A 27,303-nucleotide genomic window follows, 5' to 3' on the forward strand; every position below is an offset into this window, starting at 1 on the left:
AAGCACAAGCAAAGAGTGGAACTCTGTAAAAGCATATAGTGTTTACCCAATAAACCATCATGGAACTGAAGTGAAGACCGTAATATGAGTTTAAATTTTCAAGTCTTCCTCAGTTGTAGTTTCTTTCACAGGGTGACATGATGTTGCTTTATCCTGGCTGAAGTTTGAAATTCTCTGGTCTTGATTCAGGACCAACCAACCAGTTGCCTTCAAGTTGATTCTGACTCATGGCGACCCTATGTGTGTCAGAGTGGAACTGTGCTCCATATGGTTTTCAGTGGCTGATTTTTTGGAAGCAGATCACCAGACCTTTCTTCCAAGGTACCTATGGATGAGTTCGAACTGTCTACCCTTCTGTTAGTAGCCCAGTGCTCAAGCATATGCGCCACCCAATGATTCCTTCGTTCATTTGTGTGTGCGCACACGCGTGCCTGGTGCCTGCGTGTGTGTGTGTGTGTGTGTGTGTGTGTGTGTGTGTGAATCCCACAGGATAGAAATAACCCATATCTTTTTTAGCATACGAGCTCAGAATCTCTCTCTAGGAAATAATTCAGGATTGCTCAAGCTAAAGGGGAATGGGGGCGCAAAAAAAGAACTTAACAAATAACATGAGCTGACAGATGCACAGTACTTTAATATTTTTTTTATTGTTGTAGTTAAATGAAGTTTACATTTCAAGTTAGTCTCCCATACAAAATTTTATACATACATTGTTATGTGACCCTAATTGCTCACCCCATTCTGCGACAGCACACTCCTCCTTTCTGCCCTTGATTCCCCATGTCCATTCCACCAGCTCCTAACCCTCTCTGCCTTCCCATCTCACCTCTGGACAGAAGCTGCCCCTTTGGTCTCTTGTATCTACTTGACTAAGAGGCACACTCTTCACGAGTATCACTTTATGTCCCACAGTCCAGTCCAATCCCTCTCTGAAGAGTTGGCCTCGGGAATTGTTTTAGTTCTGGGCTGATAGTCCAGGGGCCATGCTCTCCGGAGTAACGACTTTAATATTTTAAAGAGTTTTCCATACACATTCTTTCATTTAGATCTTAAAACTAAATGTGAAGAAAGTGGAAATGAGGGAACTGAGGCTGACGGGTTAAATGCCAGACGTGATGGGGCTGGACCAGGAAAGGAGAGGCTTCAAGTGCTAAATTCAAAATTCTCTGTACTACATGATACACTCCTCCCTGTTCTACCTCAATCTCTTTGAATGACACTTAGGTTCATGATGTTGATTTACATGTTAAGTGTCCATGAAGGAAAGCGAAATCTTTATTACACTAAAATTATATTAAAAATAAATTTTAAAGAAAGATCACTATATAAGAATCTCACGTTAACACCGGCAAGATTTTAAAATACTTTGAAAGTAGTAAATGTAATTCTAACTCTAAAAACGCCAAAATGCATGACTCAATGCTCCTCTACTCAGAATGTTGCTGTTGTTGTTAGGTGCCATCGAGTTGGTTCCAACTCATAGGGACCCCATGGACAACAGAAGGAAACTCTGCCCAGTCCTGCACCATCCTCACAATCATTGTTATGCTTGAGCCCATTGTTGCAGCCACTGTGTCAATTTATCTCCTTGAGGGTCTTCCTCCTTTCGCTGACCCTCTAGCTTACCAAGCATGATGTCCTTCTCCAGGGACCGGTCCTTCCTGGTAACATGTCCAAAGTACGTGCAATAAAGTCTCACCATCCTTGCTTCTGAGGCGCATTCTGGCTGTACTTCTTCCAAGACAGATTTGCTCCTTCTTCTGGCAGTCCATGGTATTATGTGTATACTTGCTCTTTATGTTATTGAAAAACGGAATTTGCAACGAAGAAGTTGTTGGTCTTGCAAAATTCTATCAAGTAATCTCTGGCATAATTTCTATCACCAAGGCCATATTCTCCAACTCCTGATCCTTCTTCTTTGTTTCCAACTTCCATATTCAAGTCACCAATAATTATCAATGCATCTTGACTGCATGTTTGATCAATTTCAGACTGCAGAAGTTGGCAAAAATCTTCAATTTCTTCATCTTTGGCATTCGTGGTTGGTGTATAAATTTGAATAATAGTCATATTAACTGGTCTTCCATGTAGGCAAATGGATATTATCCTATTACTGACAGCGTTGTATTTCAGGATAGATCTTGAAATGTTCTTTTTGACGATGAATGTGATGCCATTCCTCTTCAATTTGTCATTGCCGGCATAGAAGACCATATGATTATCCAATTAGAAATGGCCGATACCAGTCTATTTCAGCTCATTAATGCCTATAATATTAATCTTTATGCATTCCATTTCATTTTTGATGACTTCCAATTTTCCTAGATTCATACTTCACACATTCCACACTCTGGTTATTAATGGGTGTTTGCAGCTGTTTCCTCTCATTTTGATTCGTACCACACCAGCAAATGAAAGTCCCAAAAGCTTTACTCCATCCACATCATTAAGGCCCCCTCTACTTTGAGAAGGCAGCTTCCCCCTCAGTCATACTTTGAAAGCCTTCCAAACAGAGCGGCTCATCTTTCAGCACTATATTAGACAATGTTCGCTCCACTGTTATTCATAAGGTTTTCACCGGTCAATTTTTTTCGAAGTAGACTGGCAGGTTCTTCTTCCTAGTCTGTCTTAATCTGGAAACTCTGCTGAAACCTGTCCACCATGGGTGACCCTGCTGGTATTTGATAGCAGTGGCATAGCTTCCAGCATCACAGCAACACACAAGACACCACAGTAGGATAAACTGGCAGACGAGTGGTGGCTACCCAGAGTAATAATCAGTAAACGGTGCTCATAGATGGACCTGAAAATAATCTGACATAAAACCACCAAAACATGTGGGCAATGTATCTGAAGATCAACAACTCAATTACATGTCTATCACATGACAGCTAAGACTAAGCGGGGGCAGGGATTCTCAGCCTCAGCTCTATTGACATCTTGGGCTGGATAATTCTTTGTTGTGGAGGGCTCTCTTGCGATTCTAAGATGTTTAGCCAAATCCCTGACCTCTATCCACTAGATACCACTAGCACTATCCCCTCAACCCCCAACTTGTGACAACCAAACATGTCTCCAGATATTGCTAAATGTCTTCTGAGGGGCAAAACCACTCCGGTTATGAATCACTGGGCAAGGGTTTAAGAAATAGAGTTTAATGGGAAATTTTCAGTACTTTAAGGGACAAGAATAAGAGGATTCCAAGGACAGTGACAGGTATATTGATCTTCACCTCAAATAACACCATATACTTCAGGACAACTTTCAAAACACCAAAGAAGGAAGTCTCTTTCTACTGAGATGGTTAGGGTTGAAGGCAGATGACTACCTAAGTCTCAGAAAACAAGAACTAGCTTACTATAAATGAAGAACACCATTGGGGAATGTATCCATAAAAATCCGTGGATTAAAAAGGTACCAAAGTCAGTAATCAATATTAGAACACTGTGATTAAGAGCCTGTACTCAAAAATCAGACAGACATGGATTATTTGATGTGTGACTATGAGTGTTATTAAATAATAATAAAAAATAGCATCTATAAAATATGGTAGTAGGGAAGATTAAATGCAACCATATATTTAAAAATGCAGTGCAGTACTGGCAACAAAATCAATAAATAATAGATACTCCTTTCGATGATGAATAGCTATACATTTGTCCCCCCGTCATTTCCAGGTAGCTTCTCTAAGCTCACTAAGTTTGGAAGACTATAACCATTTAAGTGGGAGATATAATAAGGCCTTCCAGTATTTGCGGCCTACTCCCTGTCTTTTTGGTTAAGACAAATGGTCTGGCCAGTAGTGGTTAGCCTTGGCAAGTGCAATAGCATGAGGGTGGACAACAGCCCAGTACTACGTAGCAGCTGCAATTTCAGAAGCCTTCAGCCACTAGGCTTCAGAAACATTGAGTTGGAAAGGCAGTTCCCAGGGGCAGGCACTCCACAGCAGGTGCTGCTAGTTGCCTACCCAATATCCATTTTCTCCTCTTCCTCCTTTACTACTAGAACTCTCATTTGTTTGGGAGAAGAAATACATCTAACTGAGAGAAAACTACATTTCCTTGCCTTCTTTGACAACAGGAGCAAGAAACAGTAGAAGACAGTACTCTGGAACTAGATTCCTGGGTTCCAATCACAGCTTTACCTCTCACTAGCTATGTAACACATAGCTATGTGACTACCTATGCTTGGGCACCACTACCTGTCTATCGGTTTGTTGTACCGGGGTGGCTTGCATGTTGCTGTGATGCCGGAAGCTATGCCACCAGTATTTCAAATACCAGCAGGGTCACCCATGGTGGACAAGTTCCAAGGGAGCTTCCAGACTAAAACAGACCAGGATGAAAGGCCTACTTAAAAAATAAACCAATAGAAAGCCTATGGAGCACAATGGAATATTGTCCTACGTACTGCTGAGCCCCCTAGGTTGGAAGGCACTCAAAATACACAGTGGCCGCAACAATGGACTGGAGCATACCAATGCTCGTGAAGATGGCATAAGACTGGGCAATATTTTGTTCTGTTATACGTGGGGTTGCCGTGAATCAGAGCAACTAATAACACGCTTGGGCAAATCAAACTCTTTGAACCTCAATTTCCCCTTCGTAAAATGCAACCATCCTCATGACTTATTGTGAAGTTTAAATGAGTTACATATTTACTGTATGTTGACATACATAAGTAATAAATGTTATTACTGTTATTCTTAACTTCTGGCTCATAGAAATTGGCAGGTGGGACTTCTGGAAAAGATGCTTAGAAAGGGGGCCGACTCAGCTGTTCCTCTTCCTCCTCCTCTTTTTCCTCCTCCTTCCTGTCTAATATGCTGACCTGCCAGCTGGAGTTGTAATTATGAGGTGACATTAAGGACAGAAATACAAAGTATGGATGGATAAGTAAAAAGGGGGCTGTGACACTGATGGCATTTTGGGCCATCCAGTATAGGAGCTGTGCACTGCCAATCTCCAGACTTCTTTTAAACGAGAGAAAAGTCAACCCTATCTTGTTTAAGACACAGTTATTTAGGTCTCTGCTACAGCCAAAACAATTTCTCACAGATAGAGTCATGGAGATATGAGGGCAAGAAGGTGAGTCTCTTTGCACATTTTGGCTTCCCAAACAGAGGAAAGAATATATTCTTTGTGACATCTTGGTAAATGATTCCATCGTTAGATCAATAACTCGTTACCAAACCAAACCCACTGCCATCGAGTCGATTTCGACTCATAGCAACCTTATAACTCATTGGTTCAGTCCAAAGTTCCCAACCACTAATTTTCTCCCCAAGGTGTTGCACTTGAAGTCAATTCATGATGGCCAACAGAGGGCTGAAGGAAGCCAACAGCCTTCCAAGAGTACCAGGGCAGAACTAATTGAGGCGACTGAAAATAACCACCAGAGTGAAACCCCATCTATTCAGGCCAACGCTGTCATTCCAGCTGACAAAGATTTTGAGTGTTGAAAGCAAGAAGAAAACAACAATCCATGGGTCAGAAATGAATTTCATTTTCTCCTCATTGTTTCTGATGCTATTTGGGCAATCTTCAGTTGGTAAGCAGAGACAGCTTCACACACTTTCTATTCTTTTGGATGCTAATAATTGCCTTCCCTCAAATTAAATGGCAGCCTCTCAGCTGCATCTATACAGAACTGTGAAGGACACTCTAAAAGAAAAGGTCCTTTTCCATGACTGGCCAGACAAAATGGAAATAGTAAGAGCTGTCCTAAAACAAAAATTCTGCTTTAATGATTTACATAATTTCTATCTCACCAGAAAAATCATGTTCAAGGGAGTTTTGTCAGACTAAACAGACAGAGGTCTATTCTAAGTGTAAAAACACAGAAACTTGAGAGTAAAAGATAATAAAACCCATATGGGTAAAACTGTATTTGAACGTGGGACCTTTCCAAAAAGAGTTCCATATAGAAAAATGTTATATAAAATTTTTGTGTTTGTTCATTAAAACTGAGAAGCAGATCTAAAATCTGAGTAGTAAGCAATTTAAAGATTGTATATAACAATGACTAAAACAATAGCCAACTAGTTATATTTTATAGCTTTCAAAAAACATTTTATTGTTTATAATATTTTATTATTGAAAGGAAAGAAATCAAAATTGTGTCACAGCAGGAAATACATAATGCTGCTACACTTTCCCATAAAGACATTTCCAGAAAGAAATCTAGTTAATTTTTTTTTCTAATGCAACAATGACCGTAAAGCATTTAATACACAGAATGGTTCATGATATTAAAAATGCAGGCAGCTAGGACACAGCCATGGAACCCTTCAGAAAAGCCAACCAACTAAAAACATTGGTATGTTCCATATACCAATTTCAACTGATTTAAAGCATTAATAGTTTGAACATACCAAAACTTTATATCCTCTTGGATAGAACATAAAAGATGAACATTTGTGTAAAAACAGAGATCTCCAAGTCATACTTTATTCCTTTCTTTCTTTCTTTTCTTAAAACCCCAGGAATAAAGGCACTCAAGAATCTTGGGGAAAGGCCATGTGAAAACAGTCTGAAAATGTATGCAGGTAGAGAGGATGCCTGATTACGCATTACAGTGGTTAAATGTCACAATATTAAAAAAAAAAAAAAGGTGGCCATCAAAAAAGGTAATTTTAAAGCTGGCACTTTGATGAAACAAGCTATTTATCTGACCTAAGTACTTTTCTTGTTTTGTAAACATAACAGAAATTTGGAACTAGGCAGCTAATTTAGAGTCCCTAATGACTGGATAAGGAGCCTTGGTGGCACAGTGGTTAAAGCAATCGACTGCTAACTGAAAGGTCGGTGGTTTGAAACCACCAGCGGCCCCACAAAATGTGGCAGTCTGCTTCTGTAGAGATCTACAGCCTGGGAAACCCTATGGGTTCACTATGAATTGTAATTGACTCGATGGCAGTGGTTTGGGGGTTTCATGGCTGGATGGCAATAGGTTTTTTTGTTGCTTTTTTTTTTTTCTTTTTTGCCTTTTAATGCCATCAGGAGCCTTAATCCTCATCTACCTCTGGGAAGGTCATGTGCTCTTCAGTGCCGCAATTGGCAAAGCATACAAGAAAAGAAGAACATGCTGTGAATGATGAATTCTCTCACTGCTGAAGGTAAGAAGCAATCCCATAGTCAGGAAAACCAATTACTAAATTTAGTTTCCTTCCAAGCTGTATTATGATAACAATTTATTTAAAAATTAATTCCTCATATCCTAATTTCCATAATCTTTTGTGAAAATCTGCAATTAGGATTAATACAGGGGTCCCTGGATGGCACAAGTGGCTTGCACTCAGCTACAAACTTGAAGGTTGGTTAGTTTGAATCCACCCAGCAGTGCCATGAAGAAAGTCCTGGCAATCTACTTCCATAAAGATTACAGCCACGAAAATCCTGTGGAATAGTTCTCCTTTGTAACACATGGCGTCACCATGAGTCAGAATAGACTTGACAGCAATGGGTAGGATTAGTACACCACTTAAAATGTCGTTTCTATTGCTCAAAAATATGAAAATCTATGGGCAGCTTCTGTCCGGAGGTGAGATGGGAAGGCAGACACGGTTAGGAGCTGGTTGAATGGACATGGGGAATCAGGGGTGGAAAGGAGGGGTGTGCTGTCACAGTATGGGGATAGCAATTAGAGTCACACGACAATGTATATGTAAATTTTTGTATGGGAAAAATAAAAAAATATGAAAATTTGGCAACAGTTGTGTGTACTGTATGTGTATTGTTATGTGTAGTGTGTGCGTGTGTGTGCGTGTGTGTGTATGTGTGGTGTGTGTGTGTATAGGGAGTGTTGAAACAAAGCTTTGCTCCGTAAGATGAGAATGAATATATGACATCTTTAACTTGGGACAAAAATTGGCATCAAATAGATTCTGTCTATACTGGCATCATGCAGAAACCCACTACTCTAAATTAGCTACCTAGTTCTGAGTTTCTTATGTTTATAAAACAAGTATATCAGAGAATAATGGGCAACCATTAAAAATAGTTCCAGTGATTTCCACTGACTTTAATTTCCATGCAGCCAAGGCCATAAATCCTTTTTGACCACTCAGCAGGAATACTGTTGACCACATCCACTACTTAATAAAAACCACACCCTTGCCTTGGCTTTAAAGCCCATAAAAAAAACCAGTTGCCAGCAAGTCACATCTGACTCATGGCAACCCATGTGCCAGAGTAGAACTGTGTTCCATAGGGTTCTCAATGGCTGATGTTTCAGAAGTAGATTGGCATCTCTTCTGAGGCCTCTCTGGGTGGACTTGAACCTCCAACCTTTGTGTTAGCAGCTGCACTCATGAACCATTTGTACCTCCCTCTCCTGGTTTTCCTCCTCTCTCTAGAGCAGCGTCTTGTCAGTTACAACCCCATCCCTCCCTTTCCACACCACCCTCTGCTCCCAAACCGAAACCAAACCAAATCCTTTATTATAGAGTCAATTCTGACTCATAGTGATCCTATAGGGACCATATAGGACAGAACAGAACTGCCCCATAGGGTTTCCAAGGCTATAATCTTTACTGAAGCAGACTGCCTCATCTTTTTCCCATGGAGCAGCTAGTGAGTTTGAGCCGTCAACCTTTGAGTTAGCACTCGAGCGCTTAACCATTACACCACCAGGGCTCCTTTCTCTGCCCCCAGCTGCCCTGATATTTGAATGGTCCTCAGAACTCTGATCTACGCCTGTTCCTCCTTCCCTGCACGTGCACTCCAAGACAACCCCCTCCATTAATGCTGCCATGGTTCCAAGTATCACCTATATGTCTACAACTCCCAAGTTCCTACATGCCAGCCCACCCCCCTCATCTGCCTGCCAGTCCCTCTGTTTGGATGTATCAGACATGTCACGCACACGTGTGGCATTTCCTTCAAATAGACCCGCCTCCAGTGTTTTCCAGCCAGTGGATGATTATCTTCCCAGTTGATCAGGCCAAAGAGTTGGGAATTCTTACTGTTCCTTCTCTCTCATTTTTTACATTAATCAAAAAAAAAAAGTCTTCCCATCTCTGAATTGATCTTGAGTCTATCCACATGTCTCTGTCCCTACCACCATCACCCTAAGCCAAGCTACCACCATCACTGGCCTTGATTTTTTCCAGCAGTACCTAATTCATTCTTGTCCCACATTCACTCTTATCCAGCCAGTTCTTTAGTTCACTCTACACATTGGAGTTAGTCATTTTTACATTTTCTAAAAAACGTCAATCTTATCAAGCCATTCCTTCCCACTATCCTTAGGATAAGGTTCCAGCTACATCAAGAGTCATTTATGAGGCTCCACCCTGCCTCTCAAATGCCTCTGGGCTCTCTCTTGCCCCTGGTCTTTGCACACCTAGAAGATGTCCCCTATCTCAACAGTGATCTTCAAACGTGGGTTGCAACCCATTAAAGACATGAAACTGACTGCTGGCAAACATCTAGCATTTTTAAAAAATGAACTACAGAATAACAATAGTAACAACAGCAGCAGTTAACAGCTACACAGTGCTTATTTTGTGCCTGGAGCAGCTCTAAGTGCTTTGTATACTTTTAACTCATTTTAGCTTACAAACAACCCTGTGAGGCAAGTACCATTACTATCCATATTTTACAGCTAAGAAAAATAAAGCACAAAGGTATTAATTAATTTTCCAAAATCACACAGCTGATGAATAGTACAGCTGGGATTTGAACACAGGCAGCCTAACTTTAGAGTCCAGGCTCTTACCCACTCTGCTACACTGCCTATCAGCAAAACATATCAGAGCATAACACATACAGGAAGGGCAAGTATTATTTAGTGAAATGTTTAGTTATTTCTGTATCCATGCATATACTGGGTTGTAACGTAGAAAGTATTCTTACTGTAGATTGTGTCAAAAAAGTTTGAACGCCACTGATGTAAAACTCTCCTTTCCCTCAATACCCCCTTCAGGCAGAGAACTTAAAACACCTTCTGGATCTCTGTTAATGTCACTTTCTGGAGGGAGACTAACTGACTTCTAGCCAAGGCTCACTTGCTAAAAGTTCCCACAATATACACATCTCCTTTTCAAAAGGTTCACTGTACCTGTAACTACTTGCTTGGTGCCTGCCTTCACTCAATTATATCTACCACAAAATTACTAACACAGCATAGTGCCTAGTATACAGCAGGTGAATACTTGTTGACTGAATGAATGGATGAATGAATAAATGAACAAATGGTTTTACTTCACAATTACTAAAAACACTATACATACTCCGTAACTAGATTTGGAAAAAAAAAAAGTAGAAACTTTTAGAAACAATAATTGGAAACGTAGTTAGAAACAATTTTTGCCATGTCATTAGTAAGATACTCATTGTTTTGCTGCCCAGGTGATTCCTTTGCGTAAGACTGATAAAATTTTATGAGGTCACTATGAGTCAGAGTTGACTCAACGGCAGCTGGTTATATATCTACTGTGTTAGCTTTCAGAATTACAGAACACTGCAGCTGACAGGGTGAGACACAAACAGGAACTGGATATGGTAGGAGAATGAAGACATTCCCTTGAGAAGTAATCTGGACTAGAAGCCCAACAACGTAGCCCTGCAGCAGGTAACCGGCGTTTCCTGCCAGAAGGAACTATCTAGGGAAAGTACTTCATCAGGCTGCACTTCCCAAGCCGGAGACTTCTTTGGCTCCAGATCTGCAGCCCTCACTTGCCAATTTGCAAAGGAGCAGTAAAAAGTTAATCTTTAATGAGATACTCATCATTAAGTGCTGAAATATGATAGCCCATCAGGAGGTTTACTGCTCATTTGCAAAGATACTTACCTGAATGTGAGACAAGTCAAAGCAAATTTGTTATAGGGCAATTGCCTTTCCACTGGTGTGGCTAGGACAACTCTGATGGGCAGCAGACAGGGATCTGCATAATGATCATCAATGCTTTGCCATTTTGTTCTAAGTAACATCAGACAGGGCATCCCTGGGTGGCATAAACGGTTAACATGCTCGGCTGCAAACCAAAAGGCTGGTTGTTGAATCCACCCGGAGGTGTCTCAGAAGGACTGAGGATACACTCCTGAAAAACCAGCCACTGAAAACCCTATGGAGCACAGTTCTACTCTGACACACATGGGATTGCCATGAGTCAGGACTGACTCGACACAACTGGTTTGGTTTTTTAATTCTAACATCAGGCAACTGGCTATTGCTATCTATGTTCTAGAAAGAACATTAAAGGGAAATCTCCATCCTGTTAGAGCACCTATCTGTAGTTGGTCTAAAGTTACTTTCTGAAAATGTTTCCAAAATCAATGTATAATGAGATAAACAATGATGCTTGATTTAGAAAGTTGATTTAGACAGTTCTTAGCATTTATACAGGGAAAAAAAATTTAAAAAAGGAAATGAAACTTGAAATTCTAGGAAACAAAAGTTAAGTTTGGAACATTTAAATAATGATTAAAATTAGTTATAAATGCAGGAATTAGCCAGAAAGTTACTTCCTTAGAGCCACAGCAGTTAGTGGAAATTTACAAAGCCAGGTATCAGGACATCAGATGGACACAGGATACCAGACAGACACATGAGCGGATGGGTCCACGAGGCAGGCCACCCTGAACTTGATATTTTTCCCAAGGGGGCAAAGCCCACATTCCCAGACGAGGCAATTTTGCTAATCTGGGTGGCACTGACGGGGCCGGGTTAAGGTGGAGAGGAAGACGTAGGAGACACCAGAAAAATCAGTAGAGTAAGTGAAGACTGCAAAAGTATGCTGGGGAAAAGGAGAATGGCTTCACAAGTGCAACTGGGATGCTTGTGGGAGGCTAGAAAGATAAGAAATACAGTAAATAAAAGAAATAGCAGTGGTGTACTATCTGAGGTGCATGAAGGTATATGATAAGGACAAGGAAAAATGGTATAAAACCAGGAAAGGGGTTGGTGCATTTATAGAATTACAAAGCTGTCTTGAATGAAAAGAGTAGCAAGAAAGCTTATATTTATATATATATATATAAAATCACTATTAGTTTTCTGGAGAAGGGAACATTACCACTACATATAGTACAGACAGATTTAAGGGTCAGTTAAGGGAAGAGACGGGGGAAGTTGGGACATTTTTAATTACCAAGACAATTCCTGAGTTGTAGGGAATTATTTTGGGGGAGAAAAAGGGACTGTAGACAGAGAAAGTGACAGAAATCGAGTAGGAACAAAAATTAAAGGTAAGGTTCAAAAGATACTAACATCCACAACTCCAACCTAGCCGTATCTACGTTTCTTCATGCCCATATTAACAATGCTTGTTACAAGATTCATTTCAAAGCAATCTTGGCTTCCACACAGGTTCTGCTGGCAGCATAACTGACCAGAAGAGGTCACAAAGGCTCAGTTGGTTCAGCAGAGTGATTATGAGTCTGGCCTTAGAGGTCAACCAGTGTCCAAAGTCAGTTTGGCTCCACCACTCTATGGCTGTGTGACCTTGGTGAGTTATTTAACCGCTCCCAATATTTGTGTTTTAGTTTCTTCATGCATCAAATGGGGCTAAAAATAGCACCAACCTTTAAGGGTTATTATGAGGACTAAATGGGTTACTGAAGGTAATGTTCTCAGCAGCGTCCACGGGAGTATCAAAATTCCACGAATGCCCACTGTTAACAGCAGTATTAATGGAAGTAGACTGCATGAGGAATGTTTTTTGATATTTTTTTTCACTAGGGAAGTCATAATGTCCAGCACATTACCCAAGCAAAATCTGAAATGTGGATCAAAAAGCAATCATGGATCACTCTCTAAGTTAACTGGAAGAACAGAAATGGAGACTCCCCTTAATATAGCAAACATGGATACCTGCAGTTAGTTCACTTCATTCCAAATTCTCTGTTCCTTTGAATGGACAGACAACATAAAGTTCTTCCTTTATTTTTTTAAAGATTTAAAATTGTTACCTAACCAAAGAGAGATGGTCAATATTTTCCACACAGAAGAAATGTAAGTTATAATATCAATATTATAAATGTACAGAAGGAGAAACTAAGGAGGTGAGGTTGTCCTTACCCCAACTCAAGCTCATATACCTCTTTAAGAATGCGAGGTGGGAAGGTTTCTAGTTACCAAGAACAGGACCTGGATGCCAGGTGCCTTAGCAGAGTGTGGATGCAGGGGATGGTAGGAGAGAGTCCTTGGGTGGTGCAAATGGTTAACATGTTCCACTGCTAACCAAAAGATTGGAGGTTCAAATCCACTCAGAGGTACCTGGGAAGAAAGACCTGGAGATCTACCTCTGAAAATTCAGCCACTGAAAATCCTATGGAGCATGGTTCTACTCTGATACACACAGGTTCACCAACTGGTTAGGGAGAAAGAGAAAGCCCCAGAACGCTTTTGGTGAGGCAGAAGTCATCTGAAAGCTACCCATGGCCTTTAGAAGGGACGAGTTTTACCAGCTTCCCTTTACCTGCAGCAGTTGCTGGTAAAGCTTATTAAGTAGTAAAATTAAGGGTCTAACTTGTTTTAGGGACAGAGTCTTATATCATCTCTTAGACTCTGATGCTTTAAAGATTAGGAAGACATTGACAGGGCAACTTTTACTCCTTAGTTGAATCTCTGACCCCCACAACTGTAAAACCCCCAGCCTCCTTAAAGTTGGAAACGGCCTGAAACAAAGTATTTAATTTTGAAATAATTTTTTTCAAGGATAATGTAATACAGAGTACACATATCATTTATGGTCATTAATAGCAACAGGCATAGTAACCTCAACAACAAATCAAAGGACATGATGTCTCTAGAGCATGGAAGGATCTGTTCTTCAGGGATGGTCTGTCTCTTCATCACAGCTATGTGCAAACATGTAGGACAGAGGTTTTGGTAGTAATACCATCTTCCAAAGATAGGGACACCAGCATTACCCTGCTATGATAAACTGAAAAACCAAACCCATTGCCATCAAGTCGATTCCAACTCATAGCGACCCTGTAGGACAGAGTAGAACTGCCCCATAGGGTTTCCAAGGCTGTAAATCTTTATGAAGCAGACTGCCACATCTTTCTCCCACAGAGGTGCTGGTGGGTTTGAACTGCTGACCTTTTGGTTAGCAGCTGAGCGCTTTAACCACTGTGCCACCAGGGCTCCCTCCTGGTATGATAACTTGTTATAAATTATAAAATTAATCCAGGTAGAAATCTCTCACATATAATTATTTACCCCTTACTCTAGAAGTTTTATTTATATATTCATTCATTCAACAAATACTGATTGTCTTGGTTTGGATTTCCCCAGAAGAAGGCCAGAGACAAGGATTCCAGGGCAGCGGTTGGAACTGGAGCTGCAAGGAACATTGGTAGGAAGTGGAGGTGTGACAGGAGGAAGGAAAATCAAACCGAACCAGTTGCCATCAAGTCAATTTGGACTTATGGCGACTCCATATGTGTGAGAGTAAAACTCTATAGTTTTCAATGGGTGATTTTTTGGTAGTAGATTGTCAGTACTTTCTTCCCAGGTGCCTCTGGGTGGACTCCAACTGCTAACCCTTTGGTTAGTGGGTGAGCACGTAACTGTTTGTGCCACGCAGGGACCAGGGAGAAGGAAAGGCAGCCAAAAGGAAGTACTCTCAAGTCTGTTACCAGTGTGGGCAACTAGAGCTAACTCCTGCAGGCAAACTCTGGGAGGCGTGGCACTGCAGTGCCTCTCAACCTTTAAGGTAGATATATTTCCAGGGGTTGCTAAACTGAAGATTCTGAAATCAGTAGGTCTCGGGTGGAGCCTGAGATTCTGCATTTCTGACAGGCTCTCAGGTACTGCCCATGCTCCTGCTTTGAGGACCACATTCAGTGGTAAGGGTACAGAGCTTATGCAGGGCTGTGCAACTGGGTATTTTTACACCAGCTTCCTTTGGTCATTGTTTGGGGGTTGCTTCAGGGAGGAGTTAATTCCCAGGCATTTCCGATAGGCCCAGGCACAGAATCAGAGTTGCCTTCCAAGGCTTCATAAAAGCCCTCAGTCCAAGAGGCGAATGCTGGGCTGGCAGTCGTCAGGTGCACTGGAGGGATATGGGCGACTGGCATCTGCTATACTTACTGGGCACTTACTATGCACCAGGCCCTCTTCCAGAGCTACAGCAGGGGAGAAAAGGGCCAAAAGTCCATCCCATGGTCAGGTTATTGTTCGACCAAATAAGTAGAATATAGCATGTATGTGATAGTGGTAAATGCAAAGGAGAAAAATAATACAAAAAGTGGAATAGAAAGTATCAAGGTGGGAGGAAGGGCAATTTGCAATTTCTGAAGGCCCTCCTTGAAAAGCTGACATTTGAGTAAAGATGTTAAAGATGTAAGAGTCAACCATTTGGATATCTGAGAAAAGAATGCCAAGATAGAGGGATGAGCAAGGACAAAGGCGCTAGAGGACCTGGTATGCTCAGGGAAGAATGAGGAGGCCAGTGTAGGTACAGTGAAGTTAGGAAGGAAATAGTAGGAAATGAGGTAGGGGGAGGGGGCAAATCAGGTAGGGCCCAATAGGTGACTCTAGGATTTTAGCTTTTACTCTGACTTTTGAGGCTTTTGAGGGGTTTAACAGAAGAGGGAATTTTGTGACTTCTATTTTCATTAAATCAGTCTGAATTAAGAATAGACTGTAGGGAAGCAAGGGTGGACGCAGAGAAAGCAGTTGGGAAGTCATTGCAAAAACCCAGAAGAGATGGATGGGGCTTGGACTATGGTGGCAGCAGTGGAGGTACTGAAAAGTGGTAGGATTCTAGATATGTCTGAAAGCAGATCAGATGGCTTTTGCCTTTGTACATTAACAGACTGAATGTGGGGTGTAAGGAAAAGATAGGAGTCAAGGATTACTCCAAGATGTTGAACCTAACAACTGAAAAAATGCAGCAGCAATTATCTGTGAAAGAGAAGGCAGAGAGGAGCAGTTCAGATAGGAACACCAGGAACTGAGTTGAGAACATGTTAAGTTTCAGATACCTGGTAGATATTCTAGTGAATATGTCAAGAATATGGTTGGATTTACAAATCTAGAGTTCAGAGAAGATAACAGGCTGGAGATGTGAAATTGGGAGTTATGAGCACTTAGACTGTATTTAGAGCCCCAGTGATGGAGGGAGTGATTTACTAACCTCTGGTTCTTGAGCATATCAAAATTCTGTGTTAATGAAAGGAGAAAAAGAGCAGAGGACTAAGGACAGAGCACTGGTGCACTCCAATATGTGATGGACAGAGAATGAGAAAGAATTAGCAAAGGACCCTAAAGAGGAGCGGGCAGAGAGGAAGGAGAACCTGGCACGGGTGACTTCAAAGCAGAGCAATAATCAATGAGCCAAACGCTACTGATGGACCACAGTTAGGGGTGAGAATGGACCACAGACTGACCAATGAAGGCATCACTGGTGACCTGCATGGGAGCAAGTGTTGTGGAGGGAAGGGTGATGAAGGCTTCACTGAAGTGAGCTCAACAGAGAATAGGAAAACAGAGAGAGCAAATACAAGCAAATTCATCAATGAGTTTCCTGTGAAGGGAAGAGAAAATGAGATAGTAGTTGGAGCGGCAGGTAGGGTTACAAGCACTTTCTCTAAGAAGGAGGAAATTACAGCATGGTTTGGACAATGAGAATGATCCAGTGGAGCGGGAGTTATTGAAATGCAGGAGAGAGAGCAAAGAATTGCTGGAGCAATGTCCCAAATAGGCAAGACAGGATCAGGACAGCTTTAGGGTCTTGGCCTTAGCTTACAGCATGGATGGTCATCCATCCTAAAAAAATGCAAATGGAAAGGTTAACAGGACACATGGATATTTCATTATAATACGAAATATAATCCGATTTTAATCTTTGGTTTCTAAGTTGGCTATTATTAAACATAGGTCAGAAGAAAGCCAACCAACATTCAATTAGATAAGAGGTCACTTCCCTAATGAATTTTTAAAAGACTGTTTGAAAGAATAAAACCATTACTGTTATATAATAATTTGTGTCTTGAGAAAAATACATTTAGGAGTAAGTAGCACGCACTTGACCCATTACAGTGAATGTAAAAGACATGCAGCCTCTTAGGGTAACAAATAAAAACCTTCAGAAAGAATATTTACAATATACTTTATGGCAAATGTCATTAGCCGAGCCCGTCTGCTAGTACATTTTTCAATGGTATGATAGTATTTATTTACCCTGCGTTATTAGAGAGTGAATAGTCGCTAGCCTTCAATTTCCACATCAATTGCAGAAAAAAGGTTCTATTTTCCGCACAGTCTGAAATTGAAATTGACTTAGTATCTCAGAACTGTCAGAAATTTCTTTTACAAACAGGTTTGCTTTACAGAATAAAGTAGGTGTCATCCTTGACACTTGCATTCTATATACATGCTGCAGTTCTGTGGAAAAGAAATGTGAAGGAATGCCAGAAAAGGTCTTAGAGGCTCAGCCGTCATGCTTTGTGCCTCCTCTGGCTTCCTTTACAGTCAGCTTCAGTGCAGCAGATGTCAGGGGTTCTCTGCTTAGAACTGCTAACAAGGGAAAGAAGAATCCTAGAAGAATATGAGATCAGCTACACTAGACTTGTCTTTGCTAACAGGCCAGTCTAACACTTATTTTCCTCTGTTAAAAACGGGAACCTCTGTTTTTGTTCAAATTAAAGAAAGCATACAATCAATCCTTTGGATTTACAAGTTCAGAACTTATTCTAAGGAAAACTCACAATATGTATACATATAAATCAGAACTGTCTTCTGTCCAGGTGACAAATAAAACAAACAGAATTACGCAAAATCTCTCTTTTCAAGTCTTTTTTTTTTTCAATTAGATGATATTGCTTTTGTATTTCATTTTGATAGGCATGGTTTTCTACATGGTTATTTTAACCACATCCCCTAAATTGCGGACAGATTACATAGGATGCCATTTAATGCTACCAATGAGAAAGTGGTCTCGTGAATCCCCATTAGACCTGAGTCTTAAAAACTCTAAGTCTTGATATTTCTGAGATGAACAAACACTGGTAGGTTTTTGTCTCCTTCCCATAATACAGGCTTTAGGGTTTTTGCTTGTTGGAGGTGGGAATAAAGACTAAAAACTGCTATTAAGTCAGAGCACAGGGACATCCTTCTCACAGGCACTCAACCCAATTCTATAATACTATTTAATAAATGGTTTTCTTTTTCATCTTCCCATTTATTTTTAATTAGGATGCAGTTCTAACTTTTTCAGGAAATTGAGCTAACTAAAGACAGTCTGGGTCTGAAATCCTAAGGAGTAGTGGACTATGTGGGGACTGTGAGTTAAGGCTTCTTACAAGCAGAAGGCTTTACACTTGAGTAAGGACAGTTGAGTTCCACCTGTACTAGCATTTGAATCTGTAATTAGAACACTCGGCCAGGCAGACTCTTTCCAGAAACGTTTATTAAAAAAAGTATGTGCTTTTATTCCATGTGGTCTCAGCAAACCTGGGGATAACCACTGACCGAACTATCTCTACTCTTCTTGGACTGGAAGAACTTGCTGGTTCAGCCATCTTGGAGCCCAAATACTTATTTTACTAACCCTCTACATCTTTTGTCTAAACTCTGTAACCCATAAAGGGAATCAAAGCTAACCCTTGCCACAAAGTACAAACTGGCCTATTTCATTATCAACCTCTGACCGTACTGCATTTCGTCACTAACAGGTGACTACCCCAGCCCACAGCTCCCCACCTCCCCCCTGTTAATCCTCCACCTACCAGCTCCCCCTTGCCACTGGGTTACACAACAAAACCAAACTGGTAGTGGTATTTCTCATCACATTGAAAGCACAGATTCTAACACTCAATTGACGCATGCTGATGATTTCAGAATACGTCAGCAGCTAGGACCATGGTTTTCCACTATGAGAAGGGGCTAATAAAAAAATGATAGGAAAAACAACAACAACACTTCCTCTGCCTTTTCAAGCAGTAATTTAACCCCCCAAGCTTGAAATCAAGATTAAAAAGTTCCAAATTGATAAATATAGAAATGACTAAACCATCAAAACTGCTGAAGTCGTAAACAAAATTCGTCAACAGCCACTAAGAATTCATTAAAAGCAAATTTATTGTTTGTTTAAAAAAAACAAAAACTGTGCAATATGTGCTGCTCAAGACATTTTTGAGTCTGGTTTGGTGTTCATCTCTTCTCAGGCTTCAGTATGGCAAGGCTAAATGAGAAACATGGTACAGACACACAGTTAGTAAAAACAAGGAAGGACAGCAACAATCATTTGTGTTTGCTATTCTCTCAAAAGCCTTGTCATATGCTAAGCTGTGTAATTCAAAACTACAAACATTAAGTTCTAAAATCTAATCGCGTTCATTGTGTTCTGAGAACTATCATATGCTAAAAAGGAAAAGATGGTAGTATATCTGGTTTCAACCAAACAAGGTTTCAAACTAAATTATGTATTTCCTCTTGCAGAACTGAATAAAACAACGCTGCAGGGACCCAGGTTATCATTTTAAATGTAACTGGAGAATTCAATTCTAATGGGAATACTGCAACATTACTTTTGTTTCAGCTTTCCACAAAGATAGGCTCTTACTTATCATATATGGACAATAAGGTCACCCATCTAAGAAGCTTAACTTGCAGAGGACATAGAGTTCTGACATTCAGATGATAACAGTTTCAATTTGTAGGCAAAGTGATATCAAATTACACCTACTTCACTGAAAAAAAGGGGAGATGTACTTTTACATTCTTAATATCTGAAAATATTTTCCTAAACGCAGGATTTTGTTGTCTTGTTGGTTATTTCAATCTGGAGATAGAAACTGAGGGCGAAAACATGTTGCTTAATAATGTTGCCTTCTTTTAAAACAGAGCACATTTTAAACATTCAACAATAGATCCCCCTCCGCCCAAGTTCCCTATGCTTAGTTCCTGCCTTAGGGACAACTTTATATAATTGCAGAGTTCTCAGAAAGATTTTACAGTATTAAATCTCAACAGCCAATTGTCAGAGAATCAAACATACACAAAGATTTAAAATTTCAGACCCACCCTCTGCTGTGTTTTGAGCACAGAATGATTTCATTAACAAGTCATGTTTACCTGTTTTGCAAGCATACTCAGGTTCCTTAGATACAAAGTCATTTTAATTAGGGCAATAGGAGTTCCTTATATGCTAAAGAAGATGTAGTATGTACAAGGAGAAATTAATACAAACACGAAACACTTTCCATTTGTTATTTGATTTCTTATAGATTTAAACTTGTGATTTAAAACTTGCATTAAGGCAGCTTTTGCACTTCATATACTCCATAATTTACAAACAGAGGAGTGATCCATATGACTCACAACATTCTTTCCTAGAGCTGTTTATCAATAATTAAATCATTTTTGTGACTACCATTCAATGCGTGAAATAGAAAACCATGTTGTCTGTATACGCCAATGAATACAAAGCCCTACTCAACGCACCATCATTTCCTCTGGTACGGGTTTTTGAACTTGGTCGAGCTATCTGGCGCTCATCAAATTTAACCAAAAATAACAGACAACCTATAGGCGGGGTGAGGAGAGGGAGAAGGGAGGGAAGAGCTGGAGAGCCTGTTTTTGAAGGAAAACATATTACTTTCTCAAGCAGACGAAGAAGAGGAAGCCCAAATGCTGCTGCATTTACCTAGAAAGACTCCCAATAGCTAATATTCCTTATCCTATTATTTTTGTTATCTGAACCACAAAAAAGAAGCAACAACATAACAACACACATACACACAACCTGCTCTGTTCTTCTTGCCTGCATTTAGCAACCACCAAAACCCCTTACAAACAATACCAAGAAATGTATACATATACATGTTCTGATTAAGCTATTTAAAAGTAACACTGCTAATGAACTCACATCCTGGTCTCCTAAAAAGAACCAAGAGAAAGGAAGATGCTAATTTTTAAATCACTATATCCCCTATGTTGTTTATAAATAAATGAATCTATATTCGTCTCAAAAAATCAGTTCCAGTAGGTATGAAATGTAGTTAAAAAATGTTTTTAAAAATCCAGCAACGCTTTCACTTCTCAAGTACTAATGACATATAATGATGTGAAGGAAGGATTAATTCAATAAAACAAAACACTTTGTTTAATAAAAAATAATTTTAACAAAGCTTCCAAAAAACAAAAAAGACCCCAAACCCGTTGCAGTCGAGTCGATTCCAACTCAGAGCGACACCGTAGGACCGAGCAGAACTGCCCTGCAGAATTTCCAAGGAGCGCCTGCTGGATTTGAACTGCTGCCTTTTTGGTTAGCAGACGTAGCTCTTAACCACTACACCACCAGGGTTTCCTAACAAAGCTTACTTTATGTTTAATAGGTCATTTTCAACTCGTTTTCAAGGAGCAGTGTTTGGAGAGCATGAAGACTTTGGAATGTGTTTATTAACCACCTGCTCTCCTGGGAGAATAAACTGTGTTTGGTGGAACTCATAGTTTCACATGGTGTAAATACGCCCACCAAGGCTGCTTTCAGTATAATGTCACTGAACACAGAGGTGGAAAGCAACACTCAGTAGCACACCGCTATGTAGCATATGCACCATGCAAATGTAAGAGGTGCAAATAACCTCAAGCAGATACAATAGTAAAGTAAATAGGAAGTGATGAGTGGTCAGCATTAGCTACCTTCGATTTTACTGTAACTTATTCAGTTCTTAATAATGGCTTGTGTTTAACCTTACCAGTTTACAAAATTTCTCAAAAGTTAACAATCAGCTCTCAGAAGCCAATGTAGGCCAGCTGCAACAAACCAATTTTTCCATATATCCGGAAAAGCATGGCCATCTGTGACTTTTTTTTTTTTTTAAATATAACAGCCATTCTTAAACACTGGGAGAAAATTATCCTACTTTTTAAAAGGAAACTTTCAACCACCACACCTGAACATAGTAGTTGATTTTCAAGAATATGCAGACCCTTACAAATGGGCTGACCTCTTTATCACAAAGCTGGCTTTCACTACAGGCTATAGGTGGAGGCCATAGATACAGATCTGGAGAAAAGACCATGTGGTGTTTTATAGAACTTTTAGCAAAAAAGGGGTTGTGGTGTATTGCTTTTAGGGTTGTTTTGAAACAGTATAAAGTTCCTCCACTGGCCCATGTAGAAAACTCTACCGTAAGTCATCCATTCTTTTGGAATCGCAAGTCACAAAAAAAGGGTAATTTATAATTAATGCAATCCTAAAATGCTAGAACTTTGTTCATTTTATTATTCCATGACAAGAACAGAGTACTGGATCGATCATATAAATGCTGGCAGATGAATGAAAACTAACAAACAAGCCTTTAGCTTTCAGTAAGACTCCAGGAGAGCCACTGGAAATGAGACTCTTCTAAACATCGGAGGTGTAAATCTCAAGGGAAGTTTTCCTTCCACCTCTTATTCTCTAATTTAAAGAAGACAGTAGTACAAAATTCCTTAAATTTTAATTGATGGGCAGCAGACTTATTTCTGCGCTTTATGTAAGTGCCACTTTATAAGCTGTCAGTTTGCATCTAGAGAATGAAAAGCCCTTGGCTAACACGGAAACTGAAATAAAGTGGCAGTTAGAGCAGTTTCATCCCCTAAGTGTTCTTGGACATGGAATATAATGAAGAAAGATGATCTGACTGAAAATGCATTCAGAAGAAGCAGTATATAAACAAGACAAATGCTAATGAAAAACTACAAAAATACCAGTGTTCTGAAGCATTAGAAACAGGAACCCAATCCTATTTAAAGATAATGCTACTCATAGGCCAGGCTTTGGGTTATCGGCCTCTATAGTTAACTTCTTACATGCACTTTACTTAATCAGACATCTACAGAACATATCTGTTGTGTTAAGGAGCCTGCAGGCTATGTCATGATTCTTCCACTTTCCAGACTTGACTTATCTATAATTCCTTGAGTTACTGAGGTCAACCTTAGGATTATAAATCAAAACATTCTGTGTAAATAAAAACTCTTGTTCACATTTTACAATTAAAAAAAAAAGTTGAAGGGATTCATAATGGAGGATAAATACTTTTTGAAGAGTCAAGTGGCTGTGCTGTATGTTTTCAATTTCGAGCCATCATCTTGATATGTTTAGGGGTTTAATTTATGGAACAATCAAGCAAGTTTTATATTTAACATTAAATGCCTGAATATTATAAATCACCTTCTATGAACATTTACGGGACAGTTTCAGTGCAACTTCTGAACAACTTGTCATTTTTATTGTTTAGCAAAGATTTGTAAAAAATGATATGCTAAGTAACCCTAGAGTATAATTTAGGGACACAAAAACAACTGTCAAGAAACAGCCAAAGACTACGCTTAATGAAATCTTTACAGGCTGAAGTAATAAGTATTAAATTAATCAACACAGCTTAATTGAAGCTCTATTTGTAACATTTTTTATTCAACTTGTTATTAATGAACCTTTAAATGCTACCACTAACTTGAGTTCTTTGTTACATTTAAATAATGAACCATTGTTCAAACACAAAAAAGAACAAACAGTGCTTTAATAGCCCTTTGTCTCCATGGGACTTTTACGCATAGCTAAGACAGAGACATGTCTCTCCTTCCGCTTGCCAACTTGTTTACATGGTTGGCAAGATATCATCTTTAAGGCTGTTAAAATGGTCTGAGATAACTAAGGTGAAATCCTTAAGAAGTAAAAATACAGTAGCTAAGGCTGGGAAATATGCAAGAATTTTGGTTGACCTCAAACACGATGTCTTCAAATCTATGCTTTTAATACCTCTTCTGAACCTCTCACTCATATGCTCAGGTTGTTCTGGTTGGGATTGGTAAGTACTTACCTGAACATGTCTCCCAAGCCCTTCAGCATTCCCTTCTTGGCTTTAATTTTATCCTTTTCTTTGTCTCTATCTTTCTTCTTCTCTTTTGCAGTTTTATCCTTTCTTCTGTCAGTCTTATCACCTTTCTCTTGGTTTCCATTAATTTGTCTCTCCAGGGAGTGGGAAGGCTGGTCACTGGCTGTGGATACAGACTCTCTCCCAGATCTTGAACTTTCTTCTGTGTCTTCTTCCACTTGGAAAGTTAAAAAGGAAAAAAAAAAAAAGGAGGTAAATACAGTGAACTACAGCATCAAAAACAAGGAGGCTAAAATATATGTATGGATTTTACTTTCCCATATTTCCCTGATCGAACTCTCTACTGCAGTCTGGACCTCCATTAACATGTATTACACTGCTGTTGACTTTGGTGGAGTTAGAACTAGAGATGTGATGGGGTGACTGCCATGCATAAATGGCTTCACTTGAAGATGAAGTATCAACAGCAAGAAAGCAGCAGCTCCCTGGATAGACACAGATTTACTCACCAGAGTACCCTCTGCACTACAAAGGGTTTACTGCTAGGAGGGCCAGCAGAACCTCACTGCACCGAGCAGACCTTTAGAGTCCTGTCTACTGTGTTTGCAAAATGAGAAGAAAGAAAACAAGCATCCCTTCCCAAAGCACTTCTTTCTTCCTGGGTAGAGATAAAATGGGTCCACTCTGGTCTCTCTTTATTTTGGTAACTGTGCCATTCACTAATAACTATACCAATGTCCACATAGGGACATCTTTCCTTGTACTCCCAAATATGCCATTTGTGCTTTCTGCACACCAAAGACTGATTTTATTTTTTTTTGGTGGCGGGGGGCGGGGGTGCTGACAGCTATAACAGTTCTTCACAATCTTTGTAACTTCTTTATATTGTTCTTACATAATGCCAACATCATAAGTAAATATTATTATATATTCTAATCCTAAATACTTTTACATGTCTGTCTGTCTACACAATGGCAGCTAAACAGGTTAATGGAGTTGTGGAAATGAGCAAATTAACAACCTCACTTCTCTGAACTTTGCAGATAAAAGATCTTAGTGATAACAATGTTCCATCATTTGAACCAACACTTAGTTAATACACAATCCAAGGGTCTTCAATACCCCGAACTTTTGGCATCTGAAAGAATAACAAGTAACTAAAGTAGGCTACTATCTATCGAAAGAACTTTACGAATTCCTATAGGTATTAAGTAAGAAGTATAAATGCACATAACAACCGCAATTCTCGGAAATCATTTCTGAGATTGGTTATCTAAAGTTGTCTTCCAAATACAGTAAGACTTATTGAGGCTTCAGGTTAGCCTTTGAATTGTGAAGTCACTTTTTTCCCAGCATCTACAATTTAAGTATTAATCAGGGTTTCTGAGCTGCTTCTAAACCAGAATCAGGCCTCCTCCCAATCTTTCACAAGAACCAAACTTTCAACCAAGATAATATATCTTCAAGAGAAATTCTGTCTTGTCTTTCCACCAGAAAGGAGCCGCTCACATTAGCAATACACAATAGCAAAGTGTCTAATAAAGCCCATGAAAACAATTCTGACATCTTAGTTTTCTGTTATAAAACCCTACAATTCTGAGAAGACACTATTAAATAAAGGCATGGTAGTGGTCAAGTAATACAGTTTTTAAAATGCCAGCTATTTAGCACCATACAAAAAAAAGCCTATAGAATTTTTTTTTTCTTGACACGTTTGGTTAAAAACATGATCCAGAACATTTCCCATCCCAGTAAGTCATGCCCTAGGTATAGCCAAGAAGTAAAAATGTCACAACAGCTAACTCTGGAAGGTCCCTTGCAGATTATTTAGTCCAACTTCTTCCATTTTACGCTGAGGACACAGAAGCTCAGAAGGACTTTTGGACCAGCACACTCCAGTCTGGTGCTCCTTCTACTATTATATTATTGCATAGCTGAACTTCAGCAAGACCTTCATGCCTTTCTTTGATCAATTCTGTTTGTGACTTCTCAATTCCACACTTCATACAGCATGTATTTGGGTAATCTATCGTCCAGTCACTACATAATCTACCCAGAAGATAATTCCAGCAGTCAGCACAGCATTTCAGAAACCTATTGTCAATCCTGTGTGGTGAGTTAACGCCGTGACTTGTGGCTCATATTGAAGAAATCACTTAAAAACCTAGGTCCAATGTGCGCAGTGACTCTAGGACTGGCTTTGCTGTTGTCCTTGTTAGCTGCCTTCAAGTTGCCTGACTCATGGCAACCTCATGCATAACGGTATCAGATCTTTGTGATCCACAGGCTTTTCATTGGCTGATTTTTCACAAGTAGATCACCAGACCTTTCTTCCTACTCTGTTTCAGTCTGGAAACTCTGTTGAAACCTGTTCAGTCTAGCAACCATATAAATTGCCTTCCAGTATATTAGGAGCCTTGGTGGCGCGGTGGTTAAGAGCTACGGCTGCAGACCAAAAGGATGGCAGTTTGAATCCATCAGCTGCTCCTTGGAAAAACCTATGAGGCAGTTCTACTCTGTCCTACAGGGTTGCTATGAGTCGGAATTGACTCAACAGCAACAGGTTTGGTTTTGTGTGTGTGTGTGTGTATTGGGTCATCTAATTGTGAGCCATCCCTTCTTCAAAGGATATGGCAGCTTTAAAAAAAATGGCCTCTTTTCCTATCAATTAATATACAAACAGGAATTGTGCTTGTTTGGTGGAAGAAGCCACTTACAACTTCCAGATAGGCATTGATACTGAAAATCCATAGCTTTACAAATAAGTGCTGAGTTAGTCTATAATTTTTTTGTGGTATAGACAGAGCAAGGAAAGAATACCCTGGCCAACTGGTCCAAGGGTTTACAAACTATGTCTATGTAGCCTTTTGAAATGACAGCCCCCCAAGTGAATGTAAACACAGCTTAAGCAGGGCTACAACATCTTGAACACGGCTGTGTTCTATCTGATTGCAAGCCACTGCTTCAACCCTTTGGGAAATGGGTGTGGCTTCAACTTTGAGATGATCAACCAAATCAGTATAAAGCAATTCTCAAAAAGCTCTTGAGAGCTGCAAAACCTAGGTCTACTGGTATACTACAGCTAGACAAAGAGATGCTAGTAAATTTTTTACAATTCCCACATGGAAAGCTGCTTTTACCTATACTTCCACACCTCTATGTACAATCTTTCATCATTGCACTTCTCAGATGACATGATTGTGTGTCTGTCTCCCCAGACTCTGCGCACCTAAAATAAGGACTTACCACACTGCCAGGTAAGAGCTGCTCATCAATGGCTGTTTAAATGAAAGATTGCTGGTCAGACTTGACTCACTGCTTTATCCCAACACAACAAACTGTCATCCAATCTCCGTTGTTAGGTGCCGCAGAGTCAGTTCTGACTCATAGTAACCCTACATACAACAGAACAAAATACTGCCTGGTCCTGCACTGTCCATCCAATCTCTAGGTACCACCATTCTTCTAGATTCAGAATGATGTCTACTCTCCACTAATAAAGCTTGACAACACTAGC

The 27,303-nt window shown here is 39.9% G+C and overlaps 1 protein-coding gene across 8 annotated transcripts in view; it reads right to left on the bottom strand.

The window, feature by feature from the left end:
- PARD3 (par-3 family cell polarity regulator) overlaps positions 1-27,303 on the bottom strand; it is a 651,375-nt gene that overhangs the window by 215,882 nt on the left and 408,190 nt on the right. For all 8 annotated transcript variants that reach the window (XM_023741946.1, XM_023741944.1, XM_023741942.1 and 5 more), the window contains one exon: positions 23,772-24,003. In XM_023741946.1, the coding sequence (XP_023597714.1) occupies positions 23,772-24,003 (232 nt within the window). The remainder of the gene's footprint in view (positions 1-23,771; positions 24,004-27,303) is intronic.

This window comes from Trichechus manatus, unplaced genomic scaffold, assembly GCF_000243295.1.
Source record: "Trichechus manatus latirostris isolate Lorelei unplaced genomic scaffold, TriManLat1.0 scaffold00195, whole genome shotgun sequence".
Taxonomy (NCBI): Eukaryota; Metazoa; Chordata; class Mammalia; order Sirenia; family Trichechidae; genus Trichechus; species Trichechus manatus.